Below are 19,279 nucleotides of genomic sequence, written 5' to 3'. Positions count from 1 at the left end.
TTGTTCTTTCTTTACTTTTAGGTGGAGCTTGAGTGACACATCTTGGCCCCTTCACCTTGGCTACTAGTGAGTGATGGTCATACCTTGAGAGTGGATTTGTCAGGATAGTACCAGAGATAACCCTGGATGAGGACATGAATCACTCCTAGCAGGATTTGGTCATGGTTTGCTGATCCATCATCCTTATCTCCCCCTCAGTTTTCAGATGCTGTGCAGCTGATCAGCTAGAAAGTAGTACCTTTTAAATTTTAAAAATTCCTTACTTTGCAAGGGTTTCAACAGAGGGAGCTCCAGTCCACTCCACTCACACTCCCTTGGACTGTGTTGTGGGAGGTCGGAAATTCTGCATTCTATCCAGAGCGTAGCAAAATTTTTTTTTCCCTGTAACTTCTAAACTGTTACCATCCCATTTAGCCACATCCACTCATCCTCCAATGAACACCTTACCCCAATGAACATACTGGTCATTGCGAGTGATTTAAAAAAAGAAACAGATTTATTATTTTCAGGTTGGTTTGGTATTTCTTTTTTTCACACCTGCCAGGTTGTACGAGACTCTGAACACAACAACGGTCACCAAATGTACAATAAACATACACAGTTAAATAATAGATGGGGCCCGAGCAGTCCAAGAGGTGCAAGATCAGGGTGCATGGGTTGGGGTTGTTTTCTTTTTCCCCAGGAAAATACAGAATCTGACCCAAAACGCCTTCAAGGGACAGCATCTCCAAACAAAACACGGACCTTGCAGGCAAGCGAGAGGACTCTGGATTTACACTTCTGTGGGACATGACAGAGAGATCTTTGGGTTGCTCTGGTTTAAAAACAATAATAATACATCCTATACCTTCTGTGCTGCAGAAATGGAAAAAAAAAAAAAATCTGTGCAACCTTCGCCATCTGTACAATCACTGTAGTTCCTTACTTTGGAAGGACAATCTCTAGTACTTCCATTTCCAGGCATGCTTCTTTCACAGGCAAGTCATTCAACTTGGAATTAACTTCACCTAGAGTCAAGGCCAATAGCCCGAGCATGCTGCTGTTGCGGGGCAGAGGAACTTTGATGAGGAAGATTTGAGTTCAAAAAGGCTGTTTTAAAATGGTTCTCTCTTTTAAATAGTTTTCAGTTTAAAATAACTGGTACAACTGTCCTCATTCATGAACCGTTCTAACAAAGGTGAAGAGAGCAAAATAATTTTTAAACCCCATGTATGCAACATCATTAATAGGAACATATTTCATGTTCACCTATTGTCAAACTTTTAAGACTTAAAATTGCTTCTGCAGGGCAGTATCCCAGTACTTCCACTCTCCCATTTCCAACTCTGCTATTTTCCTACTACTTGTAGCATTTTTGGCTTGTTTTTAAATCAGCAGCAGCCTGAAGAAAGCCAAGATAAAATTCTCCCTGCTCTTTTCCCACAAGAACAACACTGCAAGGCTCAACATTCTAATTCCAAAGTCCTCAGCAACATGAATTCAAGTTACTTACTAGGCATTGTGGTTGCTTGCCCATAGTGCCACAGTGGCTGGGCTGCCAAATCCACAGAACTTCAGGTCACTCATCACTGCACTTGACCACATGGGGACTCTGGTCCATGTTAATTCTACCAGGCTCATTAGTCCCCCAGTATGGTGGTACAGCAAGAGAAGAGAAATCCCAGGAACAAAGTAATCCACATTCTGGCAAGTCACTTCAAAGTTACCTCAGACCGGTTCTGAGCTGGTCAGTATTTTCCAACTGATTTATCTCAATACTATCTCCATGCCACATTAACAGATACATTAATTACCAAAGCAATACCTGCTACCAGGCTTTGCCCACAAGAAACCAGATTTGCTCTTGTGCAGCTTGAGTGTGGAGTTCTCTCACGTCAGAGAGCTTTAGCTCCATAAAACCTGGTATCACCAAGTGTAGTGCTTACTGACATGGGTAATCCACACCTGAATCCTTGGGAATACCTATGGAAGAGTCCCATATTCACACTCAGTGCAGTACAAGAGAAAACAAATCAAAAAAATCTCTCAAGTTCTTCTGTCTCAAGGGCCTCTAAGACACAGCACCCTTCTTTGTGTTTGTTTTATAAATAAATGTATCTTGTTATGCACTGATGTTCTGGGATGAGTTTTCCAGCAATTAATGGAATTTCAGACATACATGGTATATCCCATCAGGAGTCAACGGAGTTCTAGTCATGTTCTTGCAACCACCAGAATGCCTTAAACAACCAACCAAGACAATCTGTGAAGGAGAACTATGTAAGGAAAAACATATTACATGGCCTTAAAAGATCAGCCTTCTCTTTCCCTTTCTCCTGGTCCCTAGACCAGGTCCATCACATCAGGCAACCCTCATGGATGGCTTTCCATGTCCCATAAATAGTGGTCCACCAGCATGTTTCTTGTGTGTTTCCCGAGTCCAGGGCTGGTTGTCTTCTGGAACTGCCCAAAGGAATTACAGTGCATTGTTAACAAGGTTATTTGGAAAAAAAAAAATCCAAATAACCAACTCTCCATCCAGTCTTGAAGAGAAGAAATATATTTACTTTGAGGTGGCCACAGAGATAATGACCCTGTCCCTTCAGAGGCGTGCCCTGTATTCTCATTTTCTCCTGGCACAACTGTCTTAGATAACAGCAGAAGCTGCTGTGCAGGTTTAGCTGAGCCTTTTTTGTTTGTTAGTTGGTTTGATCTTTTGTTGTGTTTTTGTTTGTTTGTTTGTTTTTGTTTGTTTACAGGCAAAAAAATCAATTTTCCCTGCAAACACTGGAGGGAAAAGAAGTAACAGTGGCTCTGTACTACCCTTAGGTGCTCCTAGGATTTCAATCAGTTTGTTCCAAACAACATGGGTTTAAGACTGTGCTTTTCCTGCTTTTTGGAACTGCTGGGTAAAACAGGGCAGGACAGACAGCATGTAAACAATTCTGGAGGGCTGGAAAAATAATAATTTAATGGACTGCTTCAGCACATCTTCACAGCTTAATTGTTCAATCCATCCCCATACAGGGACACCAGGAGCCAGCACTTGGTTGCTGCTGCTCCTTTCTGCAGGCAGTCTGCTCACGGCACAGGGACGCTCCGCTTCACCTTGGCTGCTAGAAGCCACAGGAAGCAGTTCTGCCATATTCTAGCAATTTACATGATGTTCTCCTGTTTAATGGCTCCTGTTAAAAATATACATATGACAATCTGCTAGGAAGCCTTCAGTTAGGCAAGCTTTTTCCCATACAGTTGAAATAAAATTGTTTGCTGGACACACTTCCAGAAAGGAAAAATAAAGGTCAGCAGACATGCCAAAAATAAAGTCCAGGGCCAGCAGAGGTTTCACTTCTCTTGTCCTTATTCTTAAAAGCTGCAAAAAAGCATCCCAGAAAGATTTTGAGGGTATTGCATGGTCACTGTGAATTAAACCCTCTAAAAGCATTAAGAGCTCCAAGATTTTAGTGGAAGGTAAGTGAGCAGATACATTGAAACATATAGAGCCCCAGGGTACCCCACATCTGGGCTCTCAGGGAGGTGGCAAGGACGAGCAAATGGCACCATGAAGCTCTTTCACTCATGCTCTGCTGAGAAAGTCCTGGGTTTGGAGATGTGCACTTCGCTCCCGCCACTCCCATTGGTGGTGGTTGTGATGATGTACTGGGTGGTTTGTTGCTGGTTGCTCGTCTGGGATTCCAAGGGATCTGTATGGGCTGGGGGCTGGGAAACATCCACCTGAACCTCACTGGAGAGTGAAGAGTTTTGTCTACCATCCAGATCAGGCTGACCTTCAGATATCACATAGTGAGTCTGTGTGGGGAATATAGAAAATAATTAATAACCACTCTATCTTCTGTAACTTCTCTGTTCTAATAGTCTGGCAGACATTTTGGTATGAACAAGGAACTTTTAAACTAAGCTGTATTTCATTTAAATGTATTTGAGAGCAACATAATGCCTGTCTTCATTCAAAGGACATTGGACTTACTTGGCTTTTGGTTAATTTACAAATGGTAAAACTCATTACACAATTAGACCATCAGTACAGATTAAAACAGCAATTTTCAATTCAACTATTCTGAAAGGTTTTTTCTTGTATTACACATGTTCTAGCAGAAGTTGCACTCCCAGTGACCAAGATCAATACAGGCCAATGATCTGTCTTCTTATGCTGGATTGCTTACAAGAATAGCAGGAACTCTTCTTATTTTCTAATCTTAGAGATAAAAGGGAGCTACTGAAATGTTTCCAGAAGCTATTCTGAAATTTGGTTTAGTGGGTACTGCTTAATCATAAATATTTTTAAGACTAAGCAGTACCCCTAAATAATTTTGTTCTGTGAATGTGATTAAGTGGAGCTTTTAAACTGAAAGGAGTCATACATACAACAGCAAGACAGCCAAGAGCCTTGTAGATGGTTACACGCAGACTATACTGTACAGTCTGCACTTCTTTAGGTACCCCCACTCTGTTACCCAGTCATGATTTTGGCATTCTTTAAACCTTCAAGCTGAATAGCTTTATGCCTGATAATATTGCCATGATGGTTTTCCTTACCTGAGTAACTGCTTTCACTTGCCCTGTGTTGACAGTGGTGACCGGGGTACCCACAGCTGTCTCTGTGATCACATACTGCCCTTGGGGGATGGTCATCATCTGAATCTCTGATGCTAAGAAATTGCAAATTGGAAAATCAAGACCTCCGGTCAAACTCAAAGACAACCTTCAAAGATCATGTCTTTTGTCAGAAATATTTAAAGTCTGAAACAGTGGATATTGGATAGAAATTCAGGTGATATAAGGCCTTGCAGAACCCTACAAGCCTCAGCAGAATTATGCCAGATAACACGAGCTGGAGATTTGGCAATTCATGCAGAGAAAACACATACTGTTCTCACTCAAATCATCACAGAATTATCATCCAGAACTGCATGGACATGAGAAATCATCTTCATGTCACACTCCTCTTCCACACAATTCTTTCAAGCATGCATGCAAATTTGAACAAGTAGCTATCCAACTCATGGATTCTTGCTGTATACAAGTTCCTTGGAATAAAGGAACCCAGTGTGCCTGTCTAAACCATGTGCTGGATCAGTATGGATGATAGTAGAAGAGCTGGTACAACCATTTACATTTGTCTGATGCTCTGTGTTCTTGGTATCTATGAATATTAACCACAAAGCTTAATGAACTCTGAGAACACTGTCCCATTTGGTAGCTGGAGATGTGGGGCATGTGTTAGTCAGACACACTTGGCAGATAGGTAGGTTAGAGCTACTGCTGACACTTACAGTAGCTCCGAAATGAGTTCCAGTTGCTAGGGAGATATGTGTGCTGGACTGAGGAGCCTTGCTGCTGCTGGAGGGCTTGGTTTGGTGTTGATGTATTTGTCTGCATCTGTGAGGGGCTGAGTTCCTGCTGAGGTTGTTGCGAGGAGGGACTCAAAGGCTGACCCCCAACCTACAGAAAAAAAGGGTGCAAGTGTTTTTTCATGTAGTACGGATTGCACAGCTCTGTGCTGTCACAAATACAAACTTCTCATTAAGGGAAAACACAGGAAAGGTTCCAGAGCATATTGAGCACAAGAACTCTCTCTCCTCCAACTTGCTTCACTCTGTGGTCAATAAGCTCAGACCAGGAAACCGAAATAGCGATATTGTTGCTTGCCAATGTGAGTCTATGGCAGAGACCTGAGATAAGAGGCTAAATTCTACCCAAGACATAAAGAGCTGCACTTCAAGTATTTGAGGAATGCCAATTTCCATTTACATCTTCCAACTGACAGACTTCATTTAGTTGCAAATGTGTCTGTTTCCAATCATTTATCTCTCCTTTGTACATACTGTTAAGGGGAAAAAAACCCATGCCAAAAACCCCACCCAAACAAACCCACAACAAAACACCTCCATACACCCCAAGACATCTGGGCACTGTTTGTTGAACTCAATGGGAGAGTCATTTCATGGGTGGTCCTTTAAATCACAAAGAAAACAGTATCCCCTCCATCAGCACATGCAATATTCCAGCTGAGCAGGCTGTTAGGGAAAGCATTTTCTGAAGAGAAGAGGGTAATACCTGTGATGATGACTGAGTTGCTGGTGATGGCTCTGTGACCTGGATGTGCTGCACCTGGATGGCATGTTGGGTGTATGTCTGGGGGTCATGGAGCTGCCCAACATCCACAGTGGAGTGCTGGGACTGGTGAGGTGAGGTAGCCTGGGGAAAAAATTAGGCAGAGGTCTATACCTCAAATTCTTTACAAAAGCAGCCATGTAAACCTTGTCTGGGACAAAAGGTCTGGAATAATGAAGTAGGAGTCTTAGTGGAGCACACTTGTTGAACCTTGTTGGGTTTCTTTGTACCCCAGGAGACAAAGTACATTTAACATATGTGATGGCACAATGATTTTATCTCAGTGATACCAACAGAAAGGACTTACCTAACATCATACAAGCTGTTTGTGGCAGTGGCTGGACTAAACCAAAGGGTTCAAAGGCCAGGATTAATATTAACCACTGCTCTGTAAGCATCTTTCTGAACAATGTATACATACTCAAGATCTGCATATCCAATTCTGTAGTTTGACAAAGCTCTGCATCAAGACAAGTGCTCAGAGGTTTTTAAAGGTTTTGAGCAATACTTGCTAATGATATCAATTGCAGTAATTGAATTACTAGTCTTGGATATTTATAAAATTAAGAACTCGCTAATATTACCTGCAGGCATCAGTGTTCATTCTCTTGTATCGTTACAACAGCCACAGTCACTATCAACTGGGGCCAATGTTTAGGCCTTTATTAACCAAATTCAGAACCTGATTTGTAATGAGAAGCCAGAGAGAACAAGGAATTCCACATTAAAATATAAACACATGATGGTTTCAGTTTCCTCCAGTGGATAACCAATTTCTTACAGCTTCCTGAGATATTTTCATCAGAGCAGTTACTCTAGTTACCCTCTGGTTTCATTTTTAGGAGGCTGTTGAGCATCAAGTGAATGAATATTCTAACAGATGCTATGAAGGGAACAAGCAACCACTCTCTCTAGCCCCAAAATTTTGGCTCTGACTGAGGACAAGGAAGTACAAATCAGTCTTGAACTGCAGAAGATGGGTCACCCACTGACCCACCTTTCCCACCTGCTGGAAAACATTCCTAGAGCAGACTTGAGCAAGGCTGCCCAGATGGGTAGAACTAAGTCAGGACTGTGTCAATGTGTCTCCAGCAAGCTGACCAAGGCTGGCAGGACTATTTATGCCCAGTACAAGTGCTTATGAAGGGAACCCTATGCCTTATCAGTTGATTTATCTGTAAAAAGTAGCTGCAGCACTTGTTGTAACTACTCCTTACCACTTTTTTATGTGCTAGAGCCCTAAGAAAACATGTTAGGGCTCTAGCAAAGTGGTCAAAAGCACAGCAAGATCCCCACCAGATTACTCACCTGGGCCACTTGAACAACCTGCAGCTGTATGTGCTGAGGCTGCTGCAAGCCAGTTGTGGATTGAGACACAGGGATGTACTGGATGCGCTGGTAATCTCCCTGGGGAGTCCGGTAGTCTGTAGTGAGGGTTTGGGATATCTCTGTCATTGCTTGGGTCAGTAAATCTGTTGTCTGAGCAAGGGGAGAGAGAGAGATACAGATCATCATCATATTGATGTACTTCTTCAGAGCTATAGGTCTTTCGTCTACACTTACGGTGGGTCTGGTCATTTATTTACAAAAGCTTAATGTGTACAGAGGTTGAGGTCGTAAGTAGTCATCAGGGCTCACCAACTAGAATTGCTCTCCTCTGTCTAAATCCTAGTCAGGACCATTAACGGCTAACTTAACATATAATAAAAAGAATTATTTTCATCTTGTGACATAACAGTATTCTGTTAAACAACAAAAGTCCTTTATTTGTGAAGAGCTGACTTGGTTTCCAAGTCAAAAAGTGGTTCATGGACATATTCCACCTTTCTTCCTCCCCTGTCATAGTGACAACTGTATTTTCTAATGTATCAAGACATTTAGTACATAACTTAATCAGGTTTATGAAGCCTACAGCTTCAAATCCTGATTGAACATCTCCATTTCCAAGCAAAACAGACTTGTATGCAGTTAGTCTTTAGATAAGAAGTTTTAAATTGTGATCAATAGGACTTTTAAAACTAGTTGTGGACATAGTATCCCACAACACTAAAGGATACATTTTCTAGTCTCAGCTTTCACTTCTGTGGCAGCTGATGTATTAACGATAAAGAGATCAGGCACTGGAGATTCATCTTGCTCAGTGCTGTGCTGTCCAAAGGATTACAAAAAGATCTGACACCCTGAACACAGTTTGATCCAGTCCCCAGTCACTGTTAAACTTGTCCTCTTGATGCCAGGAATTGCATCTCTCACTTAAGGAGAAAATTCCCAGAGCAAATCCAGGAGATGTGCATCCCTGCATTCATTATGTGGAGTCAGTAGGTCTGAATGAAAGAAGGAAATGGATTGGGGATAAAAGACAAATCCTTAAAGCTCCAGAAAGAAATGAACAGCTCCTGACAGTGCAAAACTGGACCATACAGGCTCAAAACCAGAAGTGATTTCAAATAATATCCTGACAGAAGTTTTAGAGTGATGTCTGCCAAATAAACCAGGGTTACTAACACCACAAGGCTCCTGTTCTGTGTGTGTCCCTGCACTGCCCTTATGTGCCTCTAGCCCCTACCACAACAGTTTCTCCGGTCGTGCTGTCAGTGGTGAGAACAGCCGGCGTGGAACTGATGACGGCTGTCGCCAGCGGTGCATGGATTGTGTTTGGGAGCTGAGCAAACTCTGGGTGCTTCTTGCGGATGTGCTGCACCATCTTCGTCTGCAGAGAGAAGCAAAGGAGCATTGGGAGGATGGTCAGTAACTCTGCTCGGGGCCATGTGAAATCCAATAGCCTGGCCAAACACAGCTTTTAGGTTTCCCTCAGTAAAGCAGCATCAAGATTCACACTTTGAGATCTTCTGGTCAACAAAGTTGAAAACAAGGACCACAAATCTGCTGCTGATTAGAGCTGACACTGAAGTATTGTCCTCAATAGCTTTTTACTGCCGCATAGACAAGTGTTTTATGACTTTTTCCAAAGGTCATCTTTTCTGTGTTTGTTTCCCTGCTCATCTCCCCTGTAACTGTATCAGAGAGCAGTTTCCAAGCCTTTCCATTCATGATCATGCTCTGGTAACCTTTCAACACAAACCCTCTATTCATGGCATTTTTGGCCCCAAAACAAGCAGACTGTGCCTGCACTGTCAGCACACAGCACGAAACCAGCACTCCGACTGAGAAGAAGAGTGTTGTGCTTGTGGACAGACAGGTGACAGAGACTGTGGTGAAAGAGCATCTTCAGGGAGAGCTGTCTGAGGCCAGAAACTCCCATACCTTACTGCTGTATTGCTTGGAGCAGTGAGGGCAGCACACTGGAGGGGTGGCAATAGTGCCTGTCAGCTGAGTGTGGGTGCTCAGCATGGGATCTGGCTCTCCCGGGCCTGCAGGACGCAGTTTCCGGATGCTTGGAGGTAGCTCAGCACCAGGATGATTTTTCAGGATGTGTGCTTTGCGTTTGCTGGCACTCTTGTACACCTGCAGGCAAAGATTTGGAATTAAAATGGTGTAATCCTGGAGTCTGCATAGGAAACAGCTACCAGTTATTTTGATCTGGAAGGTCTGCATGTTGCTTTAGAGAATACAGTTAGTTAAATTCCCAAACAATTACAACAAAAGGCATGAACATACAACTTCAGTGTTTCATCAGCCTGTAAAAGCAACTGACTCCTTGTGTAGCACAGAGAAGCCTTTTGAGAACATATTGTTTGCCACAACCAAACACCAAAGCAAGACAAGGAGGTAAGAGGAAAACCCTTTTTGCCATATTTGAAGATCAAAAGCACAATGTTAATTTGTTATGAGGGTTGATGTCTCCACTTGACACAAAGCATCGAATTGTTTTAGTTCAGTGATCAACATACCTTTTAGTTCTTTTTAGGCACATCAACAAACAAATACTATCTAATAATTAAAAGTATTTTTTCACCCCTCAAACAAAAGGAAAGAGGCATCACAGAAAGACATACTGAAGATAAAGACAGTCAAAATAGAATTCCCGGTAAATAAAGGCCCCCAAGCATAAAAGGCAAAGGAGAATAAGAGCAAGAACCCACAGGCACTGCAGAAGCAGCTTCAGGCTCCACTGACCACTGGGAATTACTGGCATATGACCTAGTAAGCAGCTTATAATGAAATGTGTTAAAGACTAACATTTAGAAGTGATGCAGAAACCAGAAGTTCTTACTGGCCAGGAATTATACACAGACAGGATACTTAGTCCTAGGCTAACACAAGACTGAGGGTCAGTGACTATCTGCTGGATAACAGTATTCAAGTTTTCCAATGCCAAACACAGCAGAAAGGGAAAACTGCAGCTTTCAATTAGCGTTCCACTGCCTTGGCCTAAGTGCATTTTGTCTTCTTTGTTTTTGGACTGTACTGCAGGAATGTTGCTAGCAAGCACCCTCAGAAAAGCTACAAACCCCACCAGAGATTTCTATGCAGAGACAAACTGGTTGCATCCAGGACTGGGACTGAGCTATCATCCAAGAGGTGACTTCCCACACACCTTATCGCAGTATTGACAGAAGTAATCTCTGTTGGGTTTTATGATGGGCAACGTGAGCTCTGGCACCTCTTCTATTTTCATGTCTGGATGTCTCTTTGATAAATGATTCACCTTAGGAGAAACAGAGAACAGGAACATATTACATCTGGAAGCCAAACGATAGGTCCTTCTTCCAGACATGGATAACACCAAACCAAAACTGAACGATGCAAGCCAGCAGCACTGGAAGCATTTGCTGCTGCAAGGGTTATTGTGCACTCATATTTAATTGCTGAAGGTAAAGGTGGTCTTGCTAGGTCTCATTTACCGTTTCTCTAACCAAAATTAGGTAGGAAGGGGTGAAATAGTTTGCCAGAACTGTCTTGTATCTGATATCTGAGAATGAGGTAGTGTGAGAGCCTCTGCCCAGATCAGAACCCCCATAAAACCTTTGCAAACAATCTCTTGCTGCAGAACAGCCTTTACCCAGAGGCAGTGACAAAATATGGCCAGAAGAGGCCCTTGAGAAGGGGGAGAAAAAAAGAACAGGAAAGACAGTCAGAAAAACCAAGGCAGTAAGGCTGAACAAGGCAGTATTTTCATCTCATTTCCTGTTAAATACAGTACACATTAATCAGCATTACTTAGTACTGAAATATGGTACTGACAACCAGATGTACAGCACAGGCAGTAACGATGCGCAATTTGCTGAAGAGGTAAAACACACAGGTTTAAAAAAAGATATATCACCTCAACTCAGCTACAAAATTTGTTTCACAGCATCCTGGGTGGATAAGACCAGATTGGACAGGGCTTGGAGCAACCTGGTCTAGTGGAAAGTGCCCATGGCAGATAGGTGGAACAGGGTGAGCTTTAAAGTCCCTTCTACCCCCAAACCCTTTTATGATCCTTCTGTTCCAATGCTGGAATTCCATCTTTATTCCTTACCTATTCATCAGAATAGAGTACAGAGGTTGTAACAGCACCTAGGCACTCACCAACATGCCCCTGCGGCGGAAGCCCATCATGCAGAGACGGCACTTGAACATGAAGCTCTCATAGTCAGTGGACGCAATTCGAGGCTTGAAGGTTTTGGAGCGGCTGATCCGATCAGCCTTCTTGGCCTCCCTCTCTGGGTTGTGCATCCTCTGCATGTGCTCTCGCAGCTTGTCCTTCCTCTGGGAAGGAGAAAATGGGGAGAAAAATGTCACAAACGTCACAGAAACTGCCATGCTGCCTGTTATGTGTAAGAGCCACAGTTTGAGTTGTTCAGGGATCTCTCTCCAGAGAGAAAAATCTTCCTCTCAGATAAATGTGTTCCCTCACCTAGAAGTATCCTGTCCCTCAGTGTCCCATCACAAACTCAGTGACAGTGAGCAGACTGCTGCCACTACAGTTTACCTGCCTCACAGTTTGCTCCACCTGTTCCAACGGGATTTGGAAAGGCATCTGGATGGCATGTGCTGACAAGATGGATACCATGGACACGGGCATCTTGGCCAGGAACATTTTTAGTCCACTGGCATCATTAAGAAGTTTCTTAACTGAACTGATAGCAATGTAACCCAAACACCTGGCAATGGAGGTGTATCATGTCCCAATTCTTAATGAGCAGATAGAAAGTTCCTTTGTTACTAAATTGTTAGGAATAAGATCACGTTTGAAATAAGATGCTGAGGTGACCTTACCCTTTGTCTTTCAGAAATGGATGTCATAGCTCACACAGGACACCAAACAATGCATGCAACTCACGGGCCAATCTAGTGTGTTTACGTTATTTTCTTTCACCTTTGAGAACATGAGTTTATCTCCTTGAAGGAGGGTAAGGAATAGTGTTTTTTTACTAGTAAAGATCCAACCAAGAGCCACCTCACCTTGAACTGCTTGCCACAAGTGGAGCACAGGAAGTCTTTGCGATCCGAGTGCCGCAGCATGTGGAGTCGCAGCTTGTCGGGGCGGCAGAAAGCCTTGTCACACTCTGTACACTGATAAATCTTCTCAGAATGGAAACTGCGCACATGCTTCTTGACCTACAATGGCACAGAAAAATGAAATTTCTTCAAGAGAGAAGCGACTGGTAACACAGTCTAGGAAACTCTCTGCAATATCACAGAAAAGGAAAAGTTTTTGGAGGTGTCTTATCTGCTTTGGTTTTAAAAGTATTTGATCTAGAACAGTTGATATCTCAGCAATAGTTTCTATAAAGCCATAACATCTTTATCATTTATCTGGATGGGTGATTTGTTTTCCTCAAGACTGATTCTTGAAGGCATCGGCTATTGCACAGTTTCACTTAATGGGCAGTGAAAGTCCACCATGTACCATTTGAACAGAATTGCCCTCGAGTTAACACATTCATCTGAAGTTCATTATCTCCCTTTCATTTATAAGAAACCAAAACATGGGGACTAACTCCCTTCAATCAGACACAATCAGCTTGCAATTACAATTGACAAAGAAAAAAAAACTTAATCAGAAAAGCATTTGCGCACCATTCCTGAATGGTAATTACTTCTCCATACTCTGGGACTATCCTTCACCTCTTCAAACATCTAGAGGTTTTTTTTTCCTCCCCCCAATTAGGGAACTAATGAAGTTTGACATTTGAAATGCAAGCATTACTCAAGAAATGGATCTCTAATTAAATCCTTACCATCTTCTAATACTGATCATACATAAAACAACTTGGTATCTCTAACTGTTCCACATAGAACTATTTCAGTAGGCAGCAGTGACTAGTCTTAATTATTCACAGAGCAAGAAGAGAAAAAAAAATCATTGTTAAATGTCAAAAATACAACTGAATAGTTGGAAAAAAGCCATGGGACTTCCAGTCATTTGCATGGGAAAATTTACAGGGAATTAAGTTGCAGTACACCATTTCTGAATCATAAATGTTCTTCCTTGTTGAACATTTACAGAAGATAAAGGACTTTTGCCAGGATGAAATTATATTAGTAATGACTTCCCCCCATCCTTTCCTCTTTAGCCTAGTGCATAGTCTATCTGTTCCTATCACTGATCTAAACTGGATTTATACATTTCAATTTCAGTCAGGCAGCTCTGTAAGACACATCAATTGCTTTGTCCCTAGGAAGGATAATGAATATGTGCATGGTCCATCTCAGATGTTCTTATTGGACATGGAAATAGAATCTTTAAATTCTACTAATGACCTTGTCCAAGTGCTCAGCACAGTGCAGAGTAGCTGCATTACTCACTGCTCCAGTGCAGTGTGCAGGGAAGGAGAATAAAGTGCCCAGCTGAAGCCCAGAGGGGAAGTCAGGAAGCAGACTATCCTGATCTGTTCTGGCATTTCTTCAAGCTGTTCAAATGAATGATCCTGACAGAAAACAGGCAAGGGATTAAAGATGTAAAACGACGCTTTTTTTTTTTCAGAATTTTAATGACAAAGGGCAAGGTGTGTTCAAGTACAAGCTGAATACAGCAAAAAATAATTCCTTTTTGTGCCATGGAGATGTAGTAGACAGGACCTCTGCTTCAGGCATTTTTTGGGAATAAGGCACCCACCCTTCTGCAGTATAGTGCCTTCTAATGCCAGATTGAAGCATCACATCTGATGATTTAGTGGACAGAGCACTTCAGTGTCACAAGACATTGACAATGCCTAGCAGTGCTTGGTCACTCTTCCTTTTCAGTTTCTGACTGAGGTGGACCCCTGCACGTTGTGAGAATGAACTGCTGTGCTGTTATACAGGGAGAGCACTGAGAAACACACAGCCTTGTGAGAGACCCGCAAAACAGTAGTTCAAGTCAGTACAGCATCTCACCTGGATAAAATCTGGGAAGCGTTTCTTGCAGGTGGGGCAGGTGAAATAGCCATCATTGACATGGATGGCCACATGATCTTTAAGCAGATCCAAGCGGTCAAAGGACTCGGGGCAGAAAATGCAGGAGTACGTTTTCTGGTCCATGTGGAACTTCATGTGGCTCTCAAGGGCACCACTGTTGATGAAGCCCTTGTTGCAGATGTCACAGGTCAAAGGGCAGTTCCCTTCTCGCCCATGGAACCGCAGGTGCTGGTCCAGCTTGTCCTTCTCCCGGAAGGCCTTCCCACACTGCAGGCATTTGAACGGGCGGAAGGATTTCCGGATGAACAGATGCTGCAGAGCTGCATTCTGAAAGAAGCATCCAAGAGACCATTAGCTTTCATTACCTTGTATAGATTCCACATCCATATATATTTGGGATTAAATATACTGGATGATCAATGAACCTAAACTTCAAGAAATTATTTTCCATCACAAGCTGCCTCCAGTTTATAGCAGGAGAGGCTGTGATAGGCAGAAGTCAGGGGATACACTTGCAGCTACATCCTGAGTTAGTGGAGTACAGTGCAGGAGTTTTCTCTCCATCCCTGACTTTTTCTGATTTAGCAGACTTGTCTTTAACCATGTCCTTTTTCTATAAAATAAAACGAAGTCTTCTCTGAAGCACAGACATGGGCCTGAGAAAAGCTGCAATTCCAGCTGATTGTTGGGTATCATGTCATAAGTTCAGCCACCACACAAAGGAATGGTGAGCCAGCACTCTGTGTTTCCCTCAGGAGTAGGGGTTATGAAATTCCACAGCCCTTTACAAGATCACCTTCTGCATCAAACATCACCACAGAGTTGTGCAGCAGTGGTTTAGCATTGCTTGGAGAACTTCTAGTGGAACATAAATTCAAGAAATGCCAGTCTGAACTTTTTTACTATTGCCAAAAAGAAGAACAGAGTTTCAAAACATGATGGTAAGGGCAGAATTGAAGCTTTAGGAGCAGCAGGTAAGAAGCTGTGAGCAATTCTCCACTCCTACTGTGCACAATGTCTTTCCTCAGCTCCTATTTTGTTTTGGTGTGTGTTTGCCTTCATTCTGCCTTTTCTGTAACATTTCATGATTGTTCTCTCTGTTTTCTGCTCTTACCCTTCAGATAAATGTTATAGAGCCATCCCAATCCTGACCCAGCACTCTCTGCTGGAGGAACAGATGCTGCTGGATGCACTGCCTGTAGAAAGAAGGAAGGTGGTCCTGCATTTCAATAATGGATGAGAACTTTCATATTGGATACTTGCAAAGCTGGAATTGAGCCCTATGAAATCCCACAGTACACTGTCACCCATACTGCGCTCAAAGTACACTTCAATGCTCCATTCCTCCACAAAAAGTCTAAGAAATATCCACCATTATTTATTGATGTCTTCTCTTTTCACATTATACACAGAATCTACATCATGATAGTTAGAGAAATAATGTGGAAGAGTATAAGTTTTGGTTGCATATTAGGAAGAAATTCTCAGCTGTGAGGGTGGCGAGGCCCTGCCACAGGCTGCCCAGAGAAGCTGTGGCTCCCCCATCCCCGGAAGCATTCAAGGCCATATTGGATGGGGCTTGGAACAACCTGTGATAGTGGAATGTGTACCCATCCATAGCAGGGGAGTGGAACTGGATGAGTTTTGAGGTTCCTCCCAACCCAAATCACATGGATTCCACTACAATATTGCTGACACTTCTGCTCACAAGTGTTCCATATGACCCACTTCTCCATGAGACACAGTCAAGATTTCTGCAAACAGATTTCCCTGGTTTCTTGTCTCCTTTGCTTGTGGGAATGTGGCACCTGACAACTGACATTTGCCATGTCCCTTAAGTGCACGCCAACAGCTAATGATGATTAAGTAAAGTTAGGAGCTCTTCTGCTGGAATGAGGAAACAGCTTGGGAATACTGTTAAGTGCTGTGTTAAGAATTAAATTTGTGAACCTGAAAGATCCTTGTCACTATCTGAACTGCAGAGGGAAACCTAGACTGTCATTCCAGGAAGGAACAGAACAGATGTTTTGCTACCAAAAAAAAATTAACACTTAAATACAGGAGCTCCAAATAGGGCTTCCCAGGAGCTGTCATCACCATTCTCCATTTTACAAGTGAAGACAATGGGAAACACAGGGGTCTGCTGTAAGTCACACTGGGAATTGGAAAGACGGTCATCTGCTGTGCAAAAACTACTGTGCTGGTTATAATCCAAAGGATATTAATTTCCCCACAGGAAGATGCTAATAAAACATAGGTGAAACGATGTATTTCAAGTCCTAACTGCAGTATTAATTTGATTTTTGATCACTGGTACCTTAGCAGGGAGCTGACTGCTAATACAGCAGGCCAGATTCAACATAGCCCTGTTATCTCAAGGGCTACAGAAGATTAAATGGTTTCCTGCTTTTTGCCTGGCTCATCTATCAACTGTAAAAACAGAACAAAAGAATTAATTGTTGTCTCATTAACTTGTAGTATAGATCCAGCACAAACAATTGTGCAAACAAATTCTCCAAAACTTTAAGACTGATATTACGGCTCTTCATTCAAGCAATTTACTCCTATGAAATCCACCTTAAATCTACAAAGAACTAGTGTGAAAATAACTAGAAGAACGCAAATTGTTATTCAGGTAACAAACACTTTGTTCTGGACATTGGTAACCTAAAGAAGAATGAATGTGATAATTTATAGTGCAGGGTAAATCAGGAAACACTAAACAGGAGTTGGACAAAACAACATGGAAGGCAGTGTTGATACGTACCATTGGATTAGATACAGCAAAAACCCAATGAAACAAAAACCCAAACCTACCTGCAGCTCCAGCTGAGCAGGCAGCATTGAGAGAGAGAAAAATACTTATGTTATGCAATGGACTTGAGAAAACAGAAACCTTGACTTCTGCAGGTCACTACAAGGGCTCTTCCAACTAGAGTTTACTGCTTTGAGGTTTCTGTCTCAGGAAACACTAAACAGATCTTCAAGGTTAACTCTGTAGTTTACGACTGCTCAAGGGGAGTTGAGGGGCAAAGATAAAAACACAGATAATCTTGAAGGTGTTTTGTGACCTTCCCTATTTTCCTAGGCCTGATTAACAAGGATGCAATGTGCACTGCAGAATCAGTGAGAACAGAATGCTTTCAGCAGAAGGGAATAATTAAGGCAGGATGACAACAGGTTAGGGATAAGGAGAGTAAAAAAGCTAAGAAGGGACTTTTTCTAACCTCATTTTACTGGCTATGCTCCTTGTTACTCAACCAGTTGCATTTCTTTCATGATGAAGGAAGTGACTGTGCTTTCCAAATCATATTCCTATCCCTCCTGTTTCTGGCATTAGCACACATCCTACATACTGCCCAGAACTGAACTAAAAACAAACACTCATTTTGGCTGTGGACCACAATGTTCCTCTAATTTTCTACAAGAGTTCTTGAAGGGTGGATGTATCTCTCTTCACTACTAGGGACACAACTGTCATAGTTAGGTCTATCTCCAAAGAAACCCCACAGGCTCTAAAGCAGAGGCTGAAAAATGAACTGATCCTGTCAGGACTTGACCTCTGGAGCAGGACAGATCAGTGCTTCTAGCTAGCATGAAAACAGTCTCCGAGCACCACTGTCTTAAGCCTTAGAAAAGCTGAAGCAATTCACAAAGAACAACTGGTTTTGAAAACTAAATACTATTTAAGTATAAGGAAAGAAGGAATTATATATATTTAATAAGGAAGAATTAGAGCTATGCAGGTTTCAGAATCATAAGCAGGAGTCAGGACTTTCTACCTGTTCTTTGGAAATGAATAATGTGCCACATATCTAAAACCAAAATGCTTGCTTGCGTTTAGTATGAAGTGCATGTTATTGTAGGCAAGTGCTGTGAATAGCTGAGTCAAGTGAGTGTTCGGAGGGTGATTTTTCAGTGCTTAAAAAATGATGCTTGCCAGTTTAGCCTTATCTCAAGTGCTCATTGCTCACAGTCTGATGCAATATGGAAAGGTCTGTGAAACCATCCATCTGCCATTCTGCCAGTGCTCCTGGCTTGAAACATCTCCAGGATTCTGCCCAACAAAAGCTGCCAGATACAGGGAAAGTTTGGAAGACTTGAGATACAAATGTGTCACTGAACCACTACTGCACTCCTCTGAGCTGTCATCAATTTGTGATGAATTTACAGAGTACAAAAGCTAAGTCAAGACAAAGAAGTAACTTAAGAATTTTTGTCCTTTTCTTCCTACATTTATTATTTCAGAGGATCTTAAGTTCACATCTTGGGTTCAAACGTTCAGGGAAGTGGCCAACACTTTCTTTTCTTACTGAGGACACTAGCACACTGTAAACAGTACATTCATGCTCTGTCAAAACTTCAGCATCTCTCTCTGTTATACACCCTTCAATACTTTCAGTAAAAATCCCCCAAGCTTTTAACATATGAAAATGAAATCACTGATAGAAACTTGTCATTCAGAGACTGCAAGCATTTTGTATGGTTAAAAAGTGTGCAGTCTTAATGTGCCCCAACCAAACTCTTCCTTCAAGATATTCCACAGCATTTTTTGGGGTAACATCACCATTGGTCTTGCATATATATTGCTGTAAACTGCAAGCAAAACTTGGCTCAATATCTTCCTATACAGAATAGTTACTAAACTCTTTTCTAATCCTTCCCCATTCCCTAAAAATGAACACTTACCCCCACTGCAGCTGTTTCTTTCCTTAATCCAAAGTTAACATGGAAGAAAAAGATTTTAAGCTAAATAAACTGATCACCCAGCTGCAAAGCTTCAAGGATTATTTGCTTGAATAATTTCCTTCCCACATATAGTAGAGAAAAAGCAGCTCAGCCAGTTGACACAGAGCTCAGGCTCGAAGTGTTTGTT

At 42.2% G+C, this 19,279-nt stretch overlaps 1 protein-coding gene across 9 annotated transcripts in view; it reads right to left on the bottom strand.

The window, feature by feature from the left end:
* Positions 1-2,682: 2,682 nt before the first annotated feature.
* Positions 2,683-19,279, bottom strand: part of PRDM10 (PR/SET domain 10) — a 42,644-nt gene continuing 26,047 nt past the window's right edge. For all 9 annotated transcript variants that reach the window (XM_063417622.1, XM_063417617.1, XM_063417623.1 and 6 more), the window contains 11 exons: positions 14,383-14,730; positions 12,466-12,621; positions 11,590-11,769; positions 10,613-10,723; positions 9,379-9,579; positions 8,681-8,824; positions 7,423-7,593; positions 6,058-6,198; positions 5,274-5,442; positions 4,537-4,649; positions 2,683-3,789 (listed from right to left, as the gene is read on the bottom strand). In XM_063417622.1, the coding sequence (XP_063273692.1) occupies positions 3,553-3,789; positions 4,537-4,649; positions 5,274-5,442; positions 6,058-6,198; positions 7,423-7,593; positions 8,681-8,824; positions 9,379-9,579; positions 10,613-10,723; positions 11,590-11,769; positions 12,466-12,621; positions 14,383-14,730 (1,971 nt within the window). In that variant the 3' untranslated portion in view covers positions 2,683-3,552. The remainder of the gene's footprint in view (positions 3,790-4,536; positions 4,650-5,273; positions 5,443-6,057; positions 6,199-7,422; positions 7,594-8,680; positions 8,825-9,378; positions 9,580-10,612; positions 10,724-11,589; positions 11,770-12,465; positions 12,622-14,382; positions 14,731-19,279) is intronic.

The sequence above is a fragment of the Prinia subflava genome, chromosome 22 (genome assembly GCF_021018805.1).
Source record: "Prinia subflava isolate CZ2003 ecotype Zambia chromosome 22, Cam_Psub_1.2, whole genome shotgun sequence".
NCBI lineage: Eukaryota > Metazoa > Chordata > Aves > Passeriformes > Cisticolidae > Prinia > Prinia subflava.
Note: the sequence above shows the minus strand (reverse complement) of the source record. Positions and strands in the feature narration are given on the sequence as shown.